This window comes from Pteronotus mesoamericanus, unplaced genomic scaffold, assembly GCF_021234165.1.
Source record: "Pteronotus mesoamericanus isolate MK-2021 breed Mesoamerican mustached bat unplaced genomic scaffold, CSHL_Meso_final scaffold_125, whole genome shotgun sequence".
Classification (NCBI taxonomy): Eukaryota; Metazoa; Chordata; class Mammalia; order Chiroptera; family Mormoopidae; genus Pteronotus; species Pteronotus mesoamericanus.
Window position 1 is genome coordinate 8,997,328 of NW_026555304.1, and position 12,901 is coordinate 9,010,228.

Below are 12,901 nucleotides of genomic sequence, written 5' to 3' on the forward strand. Positions count from 1 at the left end.
ATTTGATGTATTACACCTATCAAGACTTTCTTTCCACTGCCCAAAACAGTTTTTCAGCTCCTCGATTTTGATGCCTTTTAGTGCCTCTGTTATTCTTTGTTTTCGCCTATTCCACTCAGTGTGGTTTGGTCAGGTGCACTCATAAATCACCCATCATGAAATGGGCAAACACGTTGAAGGTCTTCAAAAAAGAATTCACTGAAGCCAAACACAGCCTCCCACTACACCACCAGCTGGTATACTGATACAGATGGTATCATTGGCTTCCCCTCCTAAAACACTCACTTAGGAGGGGAAGCCTATATTACAAGGGGCCCACCCTGCAGAAGATAATTTTGGATTTTGGGGAGATCCCCTCTCATATTTCCTAAATTAGATTAGAGCCATTCTTGGCATGAATAGTGCAGCTAGGCAACAAAAATATTAAAGGTTGAGAGGAAATTAATATATCTGATACCTTCTTCACAGCTGCAGTCCCTTGCCCCATCCTGTGCTCCTGGTGGGCGCTGACTGCATGTCCCTGCTAGGATTGGGCAGTTCTTTAATAAGTATCAACTGGCGGTCCTGCATTGACCACCTACAGATGAGCCACTGCAGGCACACAGCTTCATGCCAGATAAATTTGGGCACACTTTGGTCCCTCAGAGGTCCAGCTAGTGTGGACAACTGTTCTAGGTCAGCTTCAGGGAAGCCTTAAGTGGAACAGCCACTTGTGAGAGGTATCCCCAACCTCCACTTACCTTTGATGTAGGTAGAACCTTGGAACATGAAGTATGAAGTCTAAGCCTTCTGAGCTTGAGAATGAGAATCGTCCACCAAAAATTTATTTCTAGAGTAAAAACAAGACATAAAAAAAATAAAGTCATTGCTAAAAAAATTAGTAAACAGAGGCAAGATGGATTTAATAAGAATGCATCTTGAGAGAATTCAAAGGAGACTCTTGAGATTATAATCTGAGTTTTTTAAGATTCAGGAAACTCATGCTTTGTGTGTATGTTTGTGTTTTGGGGGAGCTGTGAGAGAACCTAGATTAAGTAGTTCTACAACCAAACAAAATCTAATCCGTTCCTTTAAATAAATCTTTGCCAACAAAATGAAGGTGTTGCTTAGAAAAAAAGATTTATGTATTTTTGCTTTTCTTTCTTTTTCCTTTTTTTTTTTTGACATGAAACTGGACCTTGTGGAATAACCTAATGGCTCATTTTGTAGGGTCACTGGGTGGGGAGTTCTGCGGGAATGGTGGGGCAGGATGTCGCTTAGATTGTGAGTCCGAGGACAGGGTCTGCTGCATGATGAGGGCTTAATGGGTCTGTGCCTAGCACCTAACAATATTGATGAACACAAAGATGCATGTACTTCAATATACATGTGTATTTCTGTTTTGACTTCATAGACTTTAAGCATTTTAAGTGTTTTAAGTTTTAACATTTAAATACAGATATTTAAATGTGAATGGAAGGGATTTTCCCGATGACAAAACAGTAATTCTTTTGTAAGAGGAAGATTTTCTGTAACTACCTTGACTTGCACCCCTGTGTGGGCATCTCCTGGGTGGTAGGTCCCTGCAGGAGGGTTGCCCCACCACTTCTCTGCAGTGTGCGCCTTACCTGGCTACCTGGGGTCAAACGTGCTCAGCTTGCTTTCCTGCTGCTCACATGCTCTGGGTATCCAAATACCTGACTCCTCGCAATCTTCCTGACCTCTGAAGAGATTATTTAACCCTTGCTCTGTTTAGACACAAGATGGAGCTAAAGATGACCAAGTTAATTATTTAACTTTATCAGAATTTGGGTTCTTTGGTCTCTCAACTGCTACAGGCATTATTTTAGGGAAAATGAGCTCTGGTGGGGTGCTGTTCCTTAGGAAGAATGGTAGGTGTGGAAGATCTCATTAGATTGAATCAGTGACCTCCTGGCTTTTCTGTCAGCCACTGGAAGCTCACTAGGCTCTGCTTTCGTTCTTATATTTAGTGTTCCTTATGAAATGCACACCCACATTTTGCCATTAGATTGTTAAGTCAGTTAAGGTGGTATGAAATTGTAACACACTTCTCTGCAGTATGCCTTGTCTTCATGCATTCCCCCATCATAGTTTTCCTTTAATTTATTTGGAAATCATGTGGAAGAATGTGTATATTTATGTGTTTTAGCAATTAACAATACTAATATTGGTAAAACAACTATGGATAAAACTCATTGCTTTATGTTATATCAACTTTGCTGAATAGAATAACTATATGCTGGCGTCACCTGGGATTTCTTAACATGGACTCTTGCGTCTGCTTGCAGCCTTACTGGGCTTTTGGGGTCTCACTACATGGTAGTTTGCCCTTGCTAATCCTTAAAATAGAATTTAACATTTTGTTTTATTTGTTAAAGTAAGAGGTCCTTAAGTAAAGTGGCTACCAAATGCAAATTCTTTTTCAACTCCAATTAGTCGAAGTATTTATGTAGGAAAAGGTTAGCTGTGTAAATTGGATTTTCCATGGATTTCTGTGATAATCAGATACTTTTATGTATTATACCAATCGTTATTACTAAAGCTATTAATGGATTTTTATATTAAAACAAATTTGTCTAACATCTTTGATTTATCATATTTGTCCAAATTTTTGAGGGAAAAATGAAGATGCACATTATATATGGGTAGTGCTGGTTCTGTATCTATATAAATGCTTTTAATTCTTTTATTTATGCTTATGCATTAAAAGTGTGACACTAGAAAGCAATAACGATATCCGTATGCAAAACAATACCCTGGAATACAATACTTGGTTTTGTTTCTAAATACAAAAATTGAAAGATTTTTTTACTGAAAGTTTGGGCCAAAAACGTGGGTGTGTATTATACACGACAAAATACGGTATGTATATGTATTAATTATGTGGGGAAATCAAGTCATGATCTGATTGAGGAGAAATTTATTGGTGGCCTGACTGAAAATATAAATGAGCACTTAAAGTGCATGGAGTAAGAGAACAAATGTCTTAGACATGTGGACTGGTGACCAGTAGCTTGTCAACTAGAGGATGCATTGTTACATGAGAGGTGACATCTTCAGGCTGTAATTACTAGAGCAGTTTGTTTTTATTAGTCTTAAAGGAGCTGAGATGGGCCATAAATGGTTCTCCTCTGTTTTCCTTCCTGTAGTTTCACCAGTGATCATTAAGGAGTGGGCAGCTTACAAAGGGAAATCTCCGCAAACCCCGGAACTGGTGGAAGCTCTTGCCTTCAGGGAATGGACCTGCCCCAACCTGAAGAGGCTCTGGCTGGGGAAGGCAGTAGAGGACAAGAACCGCAGGATGAGGGCCTTCCTGGCCTGCATGAGGTCAGACACCCCAGCCATGCTCAACCCAGCCAGCGTGCCCACTCATCTCACGGTGCTGTGCTGCGTCCTACGGTAGGTGTGGCATGGCCACTCCAGCAGCTGCATGTCCTCCAGCGGGTGCTTGTACAGGTGCTTTGCAGAGACATGTATGAAGAACAGGGCATGGGGAGGGTGGTAGGAGTTATTCCAGATGAATCATGTTTGTTAAAATTTGTCCATATCCTCCCCCCCCCAAAAAAACCCAGAATTTATTTATAAAAAATTGTATATTTATACTTCAGTCACCTTGAAAGTACTCTCCATTTGATGCAATACACCTATCGAAATATTTTTTCTACTGCACAAAACAGTTTTTGTACTCCTTGATTTTGATGCCTTTAGTGCTTCTGCCATTTTTTGTTTCATATGTTCCGCATCGGCAAAATGTTTCCCTTTGAGGACTTTTTTCGTTTGGGGAAACAAAAGAAAGTTGCTGAGGTTGAAATGGGGTGAATAGGGAGGGTAGGCACAGGGGTCATGCTATTTTGGGTCAAAAATTGCTGAACTCTCAGTCAGCTAGGTGTGGGCAGGTGTGCTCGTAAATCATCATGAAATGGGCAAACACGTTGAAAGAGTCTTCAAAAAAAATTTCACTAAAGCTGAACACAGCCTCTCACTGCAACACCAGCTGGTACACTGATACAGATCAGTTCCTAGAACACTCACCTAGAGGGGGAAGCCTGTACTACAAAGTACAAAGGGTCCACACTCCAGAATAAATTCCGTTGTTTTTTTGTTTGTTTGTTTGTTTGTTTGTTTGCTTTTAAGGTGCCACTCATATATTACAGAAATATAGGCCATATAAGCATGATGTGGATTTGAATTGATGCTAATAGTATATTTACAAACTAGGTATATTTGGTGAACATGCATTGTATGTAAATATGATTTTAAATTTATTTTTTTATAAATATTAAAGATTTTGATGACTGTCAGGGAAGGTTACATTATATATTATTTGGGATGACTCTGTAAGGGAAATATGTCTCTTCTCTATCATTTGTTTAACCATATGTAGATCAGTACAGGTTTGTGGTTATCTGATTTATTCCTAGCATTATATAACCTGCTGTATCCTTGCTTATTTAGTTGCTCAAATTGTTCCACCTTGGGCCTTGGAGCTCATTCAGTGAGCTCTTTGTCCTTTGTACCCCACAGCATGTTCTTGCTTTTTTGGTATCACATGATGCCTGCCCTGGAACCTCTACTTGGGGCCAGTGCCTCCCCTTGGAGAGAACCATTGAAAACCCAGATTTGGGCATTGTATGGTTCTAGGCACTCTGATTTGATGGGCCACAAATGCTATGTAGATGCTGTTTGTCATTAATTTGAGTTGGCATGCATATCTGAATCAGGTTTTAGGTTTTGGGTTTTTTTAACTAGTTTCGAACACAGGAAAGGTTTTAAAGTACAATACAAAGTTGCTTTCTTTTTTTTTAACCCAGATACTTGAGTGTGACTTTCTAACAAAGACAGTGTCCTGTATAATTACAAGATAGACATTAGAGTCAATCAACATCCATACTTTATTTCTATCTTCATTTCAGAGTCCATTTCACAGTCCATTTCAGACCCTCTCTTTGTGAAATCCCATTACAGAGCACAGAGGCTGGTGGAGCGGCGCAACCATCCCTCTGCTCCTCGTGGTCCCATCCAGTCTGTGCTTCTGCACGTGGACCACTCGGTGAAAAGGGTGTCTGCGAGACATCTCCAGCAAGTCTGCTCTATCCCCTCTATAAGACTAATTGTATTTCATGGGAGGCACTTTGAAACTGTGTAAACCATTCAGTGTGCACTCATGGCTTCTGTCTTCTTCAGTAGCTTCTAGTCCACTGCCACCATCATTAATTTGGTGCTTTGAGGTCTGTCAGTGGTCAGACCGGTAGGGGTCTTGTCGTGCTGGCCCTCCACAGTTGTCTTTGTCGTTCTTTGAGCACTTCCAGATTTGTGCAGGTATTTTGGCCCCAGCCAGATGCCACATTCTCCCGCAGCCCTGTCTCCTGGTGGTGGGAACGGTGTTGAACATTAGTCCTTCCTAGTGTGTTTACAGGTACACAGACACCCACAGGCATGTGGACTTCTGTTTTCGTACCTCCAGCATGCCTGCTTCAGCTCTCTCTCCCCAGGTGTGGAGCATCTGACCTGTATAGACAGTAAAAGCCTGGGGCCCAGCTGCCTGCTAGACTATGACCAGCCCTAGCCATCATGTCCCCCAGGCTGGCCCCTCCTCCTCAGGCTCCTGATCCCTACTGGGTCTCACCTGCTTGTATAAGGACAGAGGACAGAGCTTTAGTCAGGTGTTTATTTCCTGAAGTTTCTTAAATTCAGACTTTAAGGTCAGTAACTTAACTTAGAAGCCTTTCCTTAATTAAATTGAAGTTGACTAAAATGAGTATAGTGTGTCCATTTATCTTTGCCCCCATTGAGAATTATCTAGTGAGAAAGACTAATCCTGTATTTGGTTTTTGAATCTTCTAGCTTCCTCCTCTTCCAGTGGAAAATTCATTTATGGGCCTGTTTTTATCATTTAAAAAAACCTTAATTTAGCTGAAAATTTAAGATTAAAACCTGGAGTGCTATAAAATCAAATAAGCAATAATGAATTTGGCTACTTTGTATTTCTCTTTCAAATTTAAAAATACATGTGGCCTTTAGTGGGGCAACTGACTATCCACCATATGCCTGACCTGAAGAACCTGCTGGACCTAGGCTCATGGGGTTGCCCCTTGGACAGGTGTGCCCCCGTGCATTAGTGCAGGATGAGCTGCTACTGTTGGGAGTTTAGCACTCATGTTGTTTCATGATGCCCACTCTCCTTTTCACATGTCTTGGTTCTTGCGGACCTTCCTCTGCCATTACCCCAGAAAAGGCCTTCATAAGGTCTCCCTAGATTTCAGGACTGTCCTGGTCCCTGTTTTAAGACAGTGTTTATTATTGTGCGGCGGCGGGGGCGGCGCGCGCACGCATGTGGTTTATTTAATACTTATTTTAGACCTTGAAAAGATTAATAAATGTAACTAGTAATCTTAGGTCTGAACAAACTTCTTCCCCTGTTTATCTTGGTGGCATCAAGAAGCTGCAGTGAGTGCAATGCAGGCCCCTATACTTCAGCTGAAGCCAGATAATGTACTTGGTGTAAAGAGACTGTCATGTGTGGAGTGGGTGCCTGGGACCAGGGGGTTCTTACTCAGAAAGATTGTTACAGATCCTGGAGTAAGAGCAGTGCATTGAGGCAAGGGGGTTAGGGAGAAATGAGGGATACTGTCTCTTGGGACAGGTCCCCAGGACTTGGGGCTGGGGCATCATAAATGGGTTGGTACACCTCCACTGAAGGAATCTATTTTAACTTCTGCATTTGGGGCCCCAGGATAGCAGGTGAAGGAGGCCTCTGCCTGGGCAATGGATATGGCCTGCTAAGAATGTGGGGATGGGCTAAGTAGAAGGTCTGAAGTCTTGGGGTAAAGAGAGTTGAGGGCACGGGGAGGGGTCTGGATGAAGACGAGTAACAATGTTGGTAACAGGATGAGTAACGAGAGTCCCCTGACAATGTGTTGTGGGCTTAGGTTGGCAGCTCAGTGGTCATCTTCAGGAGAAACTGAGGCTGTGTAATAGGAGAGGGACTGCCAAGATCAGGCTTAGGCTCGGGGGTTGTGGACAAAGGGCAAAACCTGCATCCTGGATAAGAGGAGGCCAGGCCGTCATCAACAAAGACTTCTTTCCTTTCTATTATCTTGTTTGCATAATTTCAAACGAAAAGAAATTATGAGATTAATACAAAGAGCTTGTGGCTGTCCTTCACCACACATTAATGTTCTACTGCTATTGCTTTTTCCTCCTCTTTGTGACTGTGCGTTAGTCCTCAGTCCCTTGAATGAAGTTGTGGGTATGATGCTCCTTTACCCTGAGCTCTTCAGTTTGTTTCCTAAAAAACAAGGTTATTATCAAAATCAGAAAAATAATACTGATACATCTTCCATACAGGTCTCAGATTTTGCCATTTGTTTGAATAACATCCTTTATTATCAACAGAAAATCTTGGTTCATGCTTGTGTTCTCCTCCAATCTCGACTGCCTGTCTCCTTCCTCTGGGTTGATGCAGAGATGTTTATGAAGAGCAAGCTCTGGACTTCTGCACTCTGGGCATCTGCAGGCAGTAATCTTAGACACACATGAACAAGTGGAAACAGTGTTGATACACAGGTGGCAGCCCCCAGCTTCGGTTTGTCAACCTCTGGGAAGGCTACTTCGCAGTCTACTTTGTCCATGTTCCTTTAGGGTGAGATTCCATTTCTGTGACTGGGGCAGGCACACCCCAGCAGGGGGATGGTGATGTCCTTGATGCTTTGACCAGTGTTGTCATCACTCAGGTATTACATATGTCCAAATGTGATGTTGGGACACAATCTGGAAGATGGGGGAAGAACAGCAGGCAAATCCCTAGAATCCTCATAAAAGAGACTAGGAGGGGCCAGTGTCTGAACAGATGTTTGGCACAAGGGTGAAGTAGGTGTTCAGAAAAGAACAGAGGTGGCCTTCCCTGGGGTGCAGCTCAAAAAAACTAGACAAGATCCTTACCCAGGAGAGCTCACATTCTCCCAAGGGGACAAACTGGGTTATGTCTCAAAAGAACCTACATCAATAAAAACAGGGGATGGAGGGCTTGAGCCCCAAACAGGACTCAAGAGCCAGTGGAGCCTGTTCCAACACCCAGGGAGCACAGCCATGGTCCAGCTCCTTCTCTGTGCGGCAGAGGCAGACAGCATTACTCCAAGAGACACTATGACCTGCTTCTGCCTCAGCTCCCAGCTCTCGACTCCCACACTTCTAAAGGGCAGTGAGAAGAAAGTGAGAGGGGGAACCACAGATACTCTCATACCTCCGTGGTAGGAAACTTGAGGCCCTTGAATGCATGGAAAAGAATGTTTGGAGAAAACAATGATGTAAAAGAGAGTGAGTGCACTGTTAGTACGCATCTAGGAGTAGTGTGGACATACGAGATAACCAAGGGAATAAGTGTTAGCTCCTGCAGGGGGTGCCGTTGTGTCTGTGCTATTTAAGCTGTGTGTTTATGTATCTGCATATCTTTATGTACATTAATACTCTTTCTGTATCCAGCAAGGCTTTCCCAGGACTTACAGCGAGAAGGAAGAAAGTGCTGTTAAAATGTAGTAGGAAGCCAGATGGGGGAAATAGCAGGTATTTTAACCAAAAAGACTATTTGTTGCTGCAGCTAAACTGAGTGCTGGGAGTCTTTGCTGCCAGGAAAACCGGGAAAGCTTTTGAAAAAACCAACCTGCCCTCAAGACAGGTTTTTTGTTTTTCAGTAGTTTTGTTTTGTGTGTGTGTATGATTCATAATTTTTAAAGTAATATCTGGCTAAGGGCTGAGGAGTCGGGGGAGTTAGTGTGTCATAGGTTTGAGATGCAAAGAGTTGTGGGGATGGATGGTGGGAATGGCTGCACAGCACTGAATATAGTGCCACTGCATTACTGTGCTGTCCACTTAAAAATGGTTAAAATGGTAAATTTTATCACCACTTTTAAAAAATAAATAAAAATAAAAGGGATATATAACATGTATACTTAGGCAAAGAACATGATGTTCTGAGCACAGTCTTTTCCATAATAGTTTTTTTCAGACAAAAGTAGGGAGACTTTCTCCATATGTGCTGCTGTTTTGCATCAAGCCCTGATTAAAACTCAGTAAAGCCATTGTATTTAAGATTTGTGGCACTCCAACAATTACAAAGGATGTTATTTTGTCATTGCAAATACTGACAATTTAATGAAATAAAATTTTTACATCATTATTTTAAATATCTGATTGGATCTAAATACCGCAGAGATTTAATACCCAATGTTCATTTACCTTGAAATTCATTTCCTCCTAAGGCTACATAAGTTTACCATGAAGTATATAAGCTCTGTGCCTCCATTTTCCTTTTGTGCATCTCTCAGTTGGGACAGGGATGGTTTCTCCTCAGTTTCTGTGACCATGTGAAGAGCCAGTGTGTATAAATGTTTAGATTGGTGCCTGGTACCTAGTGAGCACTGTTGGGATTTTTATTGAAATTACTTCTCTTAATCAGCTGGATCGAACCTCCTCCTTCCCCCATTAGTTCATGTCGATGAATACTAATTATTATAAGAGAGAGAGAGAGAGGGCTTTGCACCAACTCTGATTCTCATTTTTGTTGACTTAGATTTTAAGAACTTCCTCAGCAGATGGTACTGGAAAAGCTATGTGAGGCATGTTATGCCAGAGATGACATGAATCCATCACCAAAAGTTATTTTTAGTGATTACCTGGCAACTCGATTAGGTCATCCCTCAAGTTTGCTGGATGTTAAGTATTAGGAACTGTTGGCCTTGAACAGAACTTTTGACCAAGTTCTTAGTGGTTTAGCCCCTAACACTCTCACCCCAGATGCTGTCTGTGGTTGTGCCTTTGCTTAGTGCCCCAGTGTTTTCACCAGGACCGTGCACATGTCAAGATGAACAGTGGGAAAGGGATTGGTGGGAAAAGAGATAACATGGACAACAGGTGGTTCTCAGGCAGATAGTGCAAATGGAAGTTGTCGATTTAGAAGTTGACTTCCTGTCAGCTGCTCACACCACGGTGGCCCCTGGTAAGTCTGTGGTCCTAGAGACTGTAGGAACTCATTCTGAAGTCTGCGATTTTAATTCTCTTTCTGAGGTCCCTTTCCACTTAGTCCCGATTTATTGACTTGCCAGCTGGAGCCCCTTCTGCAGATGGTTCACATGATACTTACTCTTCATCAAGGGATTTCTTTCTTATTTGAACCTAGGGTGTGCCTCCTAGGTATCCTGTCTTGAATTAAAATAGATAAATCATATATATTTGGTACATATGATGTGTTTTCAGGATTTAAACACTTCACAAGAGTGAAGTTGTATCAGAATTCACCAACCAGTTGGTTTGCAGTATATGTAAGTTTAGAGTGCTATTTTTAATTACCCTAAAATTCTCATTGGCCCAGGTGATGATTGGGTTTTTGTAATTGGCATCATCTAGTGAAAATAGAAAAGCTGGGTAAGAAATCTATATAAGCCTCCTTAGCTTGTGTCACTCGAGTCTTCTTATAACCTGAATCCCAGGTTATGCATGTGACTGGTGACTGCTGCATCCTAATTCCAGGCCCCCTCTGTCTGTCCACCCATGCAGGTATATGGTGCAGTGGCCTGGAGCACGGATATTGCGTCGTCAGGAGCTGGATGCCTTCCTGGCTCAGGCGTTGTCCCCTAAACTCTACGAGCCTGATCAGCTTCAGGAGCTCAAGGTAACTGACGCCTCCTTCCTGGCCCTGGAGCCTTGCTCTCGAGCTCAAGGGACAGCTCACCTCACCTGGCAGCTGCTCAGTATACCAAACTAGTAATGCTAAGGATGAGAACTTGAGAGCCTTCAGGGCTAAGGGAGTTTCTTTCCCGGTTATCAAAATGGTCAAGTCTACTTTTGGGTGTTTATTCTTGTTTTTCACATCAGGAAATAAACTTACCTTTTATTTTCAGGTGGGGATTCCCAAACCCTGGGAGGGCTTGGTCTAAAGAATTTTCTAACATCTGGCCAGGATCTTTTTCTTATTTCGTTCTGTTGTTCCTAATTACAACATTCATTTTCTCTAAAAAAAATAGTCTTTGTCCTCCTAGTATTGTAAATCCCTTTTAAAAAAAATCACTTGAAGAACAACGTTATGCCATCACTCCTGTGCCCTTTTAGTCAGCATTTAACATTGTATTCCTTTTGATTTTCCTTTCAGTAATTCCTTTTATTCTTTGTTTTTACAATATTAATTTTCTCCATGTTGTCACCTGATTTTTCAGTGTGCTTACCTTTTCAGTGCACTTTTATTAGTTGCTGTGTTCGCATGGCTGTGCTTGCTTTCTAATTTCCACACTAAATTTTAGAAAGTTCAAGATTTATCAGAGTTAGCTCAATTTAGTGAATCTGCCTTTTCTTTTCAACGCATAGGGTTTTGATTTTTTTCTTTGCCGTTGGTTATTTATTTATTTATGTTACAAAATTTTATTTGATTTACAAAATCAGGTAATCTCTTTTGACAATCGCCTTCACTTTTAGATCTTTTTGCGACTCTTTATGAAGGCGTTCTTCCTGAGTTTTAGGCTTTACTTTATAGATTTTTAGAATTCTACACTTGGGACTCAATAAATGTCTGGTTTCCCCTAAATTATTGAGTTAAATTCAGTAATTTTGTGTTTAGTGCCCCTTGACTGTGGAGCGCTCATGTCATTTGTGGTCACCTTAGGTTTCTGGTGACTTTGAAACCAGCTAAATAAGACAACAAAACTAAGGAGAAATCTACCTCAAATTGTATTCTTTACTTTGTAGATTAAGCTTTTCTGTTTGTTAGACAGAAATTATTATTTTTAATGGTTTTGAATTTAAGTTTTTGTTTTAGACTATTTGGCCGGGTGTCCCTGAGAGGCTGTACTGAGCACAGGCTTTCCCTCCTGTGTCCTAAAGTGTGGTGCCATCACCACCATCTTCATCACCAGACTGCTCAGGGGTGTTGTAAATACTTTTACCAGAGTGTGGTGCCATCCCTCTACCTCTACTTCCTGTTTCTCTTATTTAGATTATTACATCAGTATTGACATCCCAGTTCTGAAAATCAGACCGCCAGGTATCAGGTATGCCCACCAAGCCTTATTCACCATCAAGTTGCTTTTACTCAAAGTTCATCTTTTCTCCCATATCCTTTTCATTTTTGGATCAACACATAGGATAAAACTTTTGAAAGACAATCACACTCTAAGCTTTCATTTTGGTTCTTTTGAAGTCTCAGTGCTTTCATGGTTTTCTCCTGATTCTTCGTCTAAATCTAGGCATTTCTAGAGCTGTGTTAGAAAGTGCAGGTACTTCAGGCCCACCCCTGTCCCTTTGACTCTTATGGTCTGGAGGTCTGTGTTCCCATCACCAAGGGCAGCCTGCATGTTAGCACTCTGTTCATGAGTAGCTTAGATTCTGAAACAACCTAAAGAAAAAACAACAGCTTTCCTTGGGGGAAGAGGCAGTTGGTTTTTTTAAAATTGAAGATCCTCTCAGCTGTCAGATCCAGAACTAATAAGAATAATCATTATTTAAATGCTGCAAAAATTTTTATGTAGAGCTGAGAGAGGGTCCCAGAATTCAGTGATAGAAAAGTAAATCTTAAAACTGCTTTTTAATTTAATCATTAATAGTTGTCTTGATATATCAAATCAGTGACAATGTTTTCCTATTAAAAAACCATTTCACTGTGTAGGATATAGTCAACTCTTGATATTTGGTGTTGTTTGAGGGGCCATTATCCAGTTTGTGGATTGCCTAGATCTGTTTTTCTTTTCCCGCTTCTTGTCTACGTGCTTTGAGAATGAAGGGGAAAAGAGAAAGACCCGAATTTGATAGTTTGGCTTCTGGATGGCTTTTCTGGTGAGATGTTTGGTGAGGAAATATATTGAAACCATAAGCTAAAGTGACTGTATAACAGTTTCATCTGGTCTGTGCTCTGTCCACC

The 12,901-nt window shown here is 41.4% G+C and overlaps 1 protein-coding gene across 2 annotated transcripts in view; it reads left to right on the forward strand.

Moving 5' to 3' along the window:
• Positions 1 to 12,901, forward strand: part of FAM120A (family with sequence similarity 120 member A) — a 125,002-nt gene that overhangs the window by 95,315 nt on the left and 16,786 nt on the right. For both annotated transcript variants that reach the window (XM_054588076.1, XM_054588077.1), the window contains exons 11-12: positions 3,150 to 3,399; positions 10,552 to 10,666. In XM_054588076.1, coding sequence (XP_054444051.1) covers positions 3,150 to 3,399; positions 10,552 to 10,666 — 365 coding nt within the window. The remainder of the gene's footprint in view (positions 1 to 3,149; positions 3,400 to 10,551; positions 10,667 to 12,901) is intronic.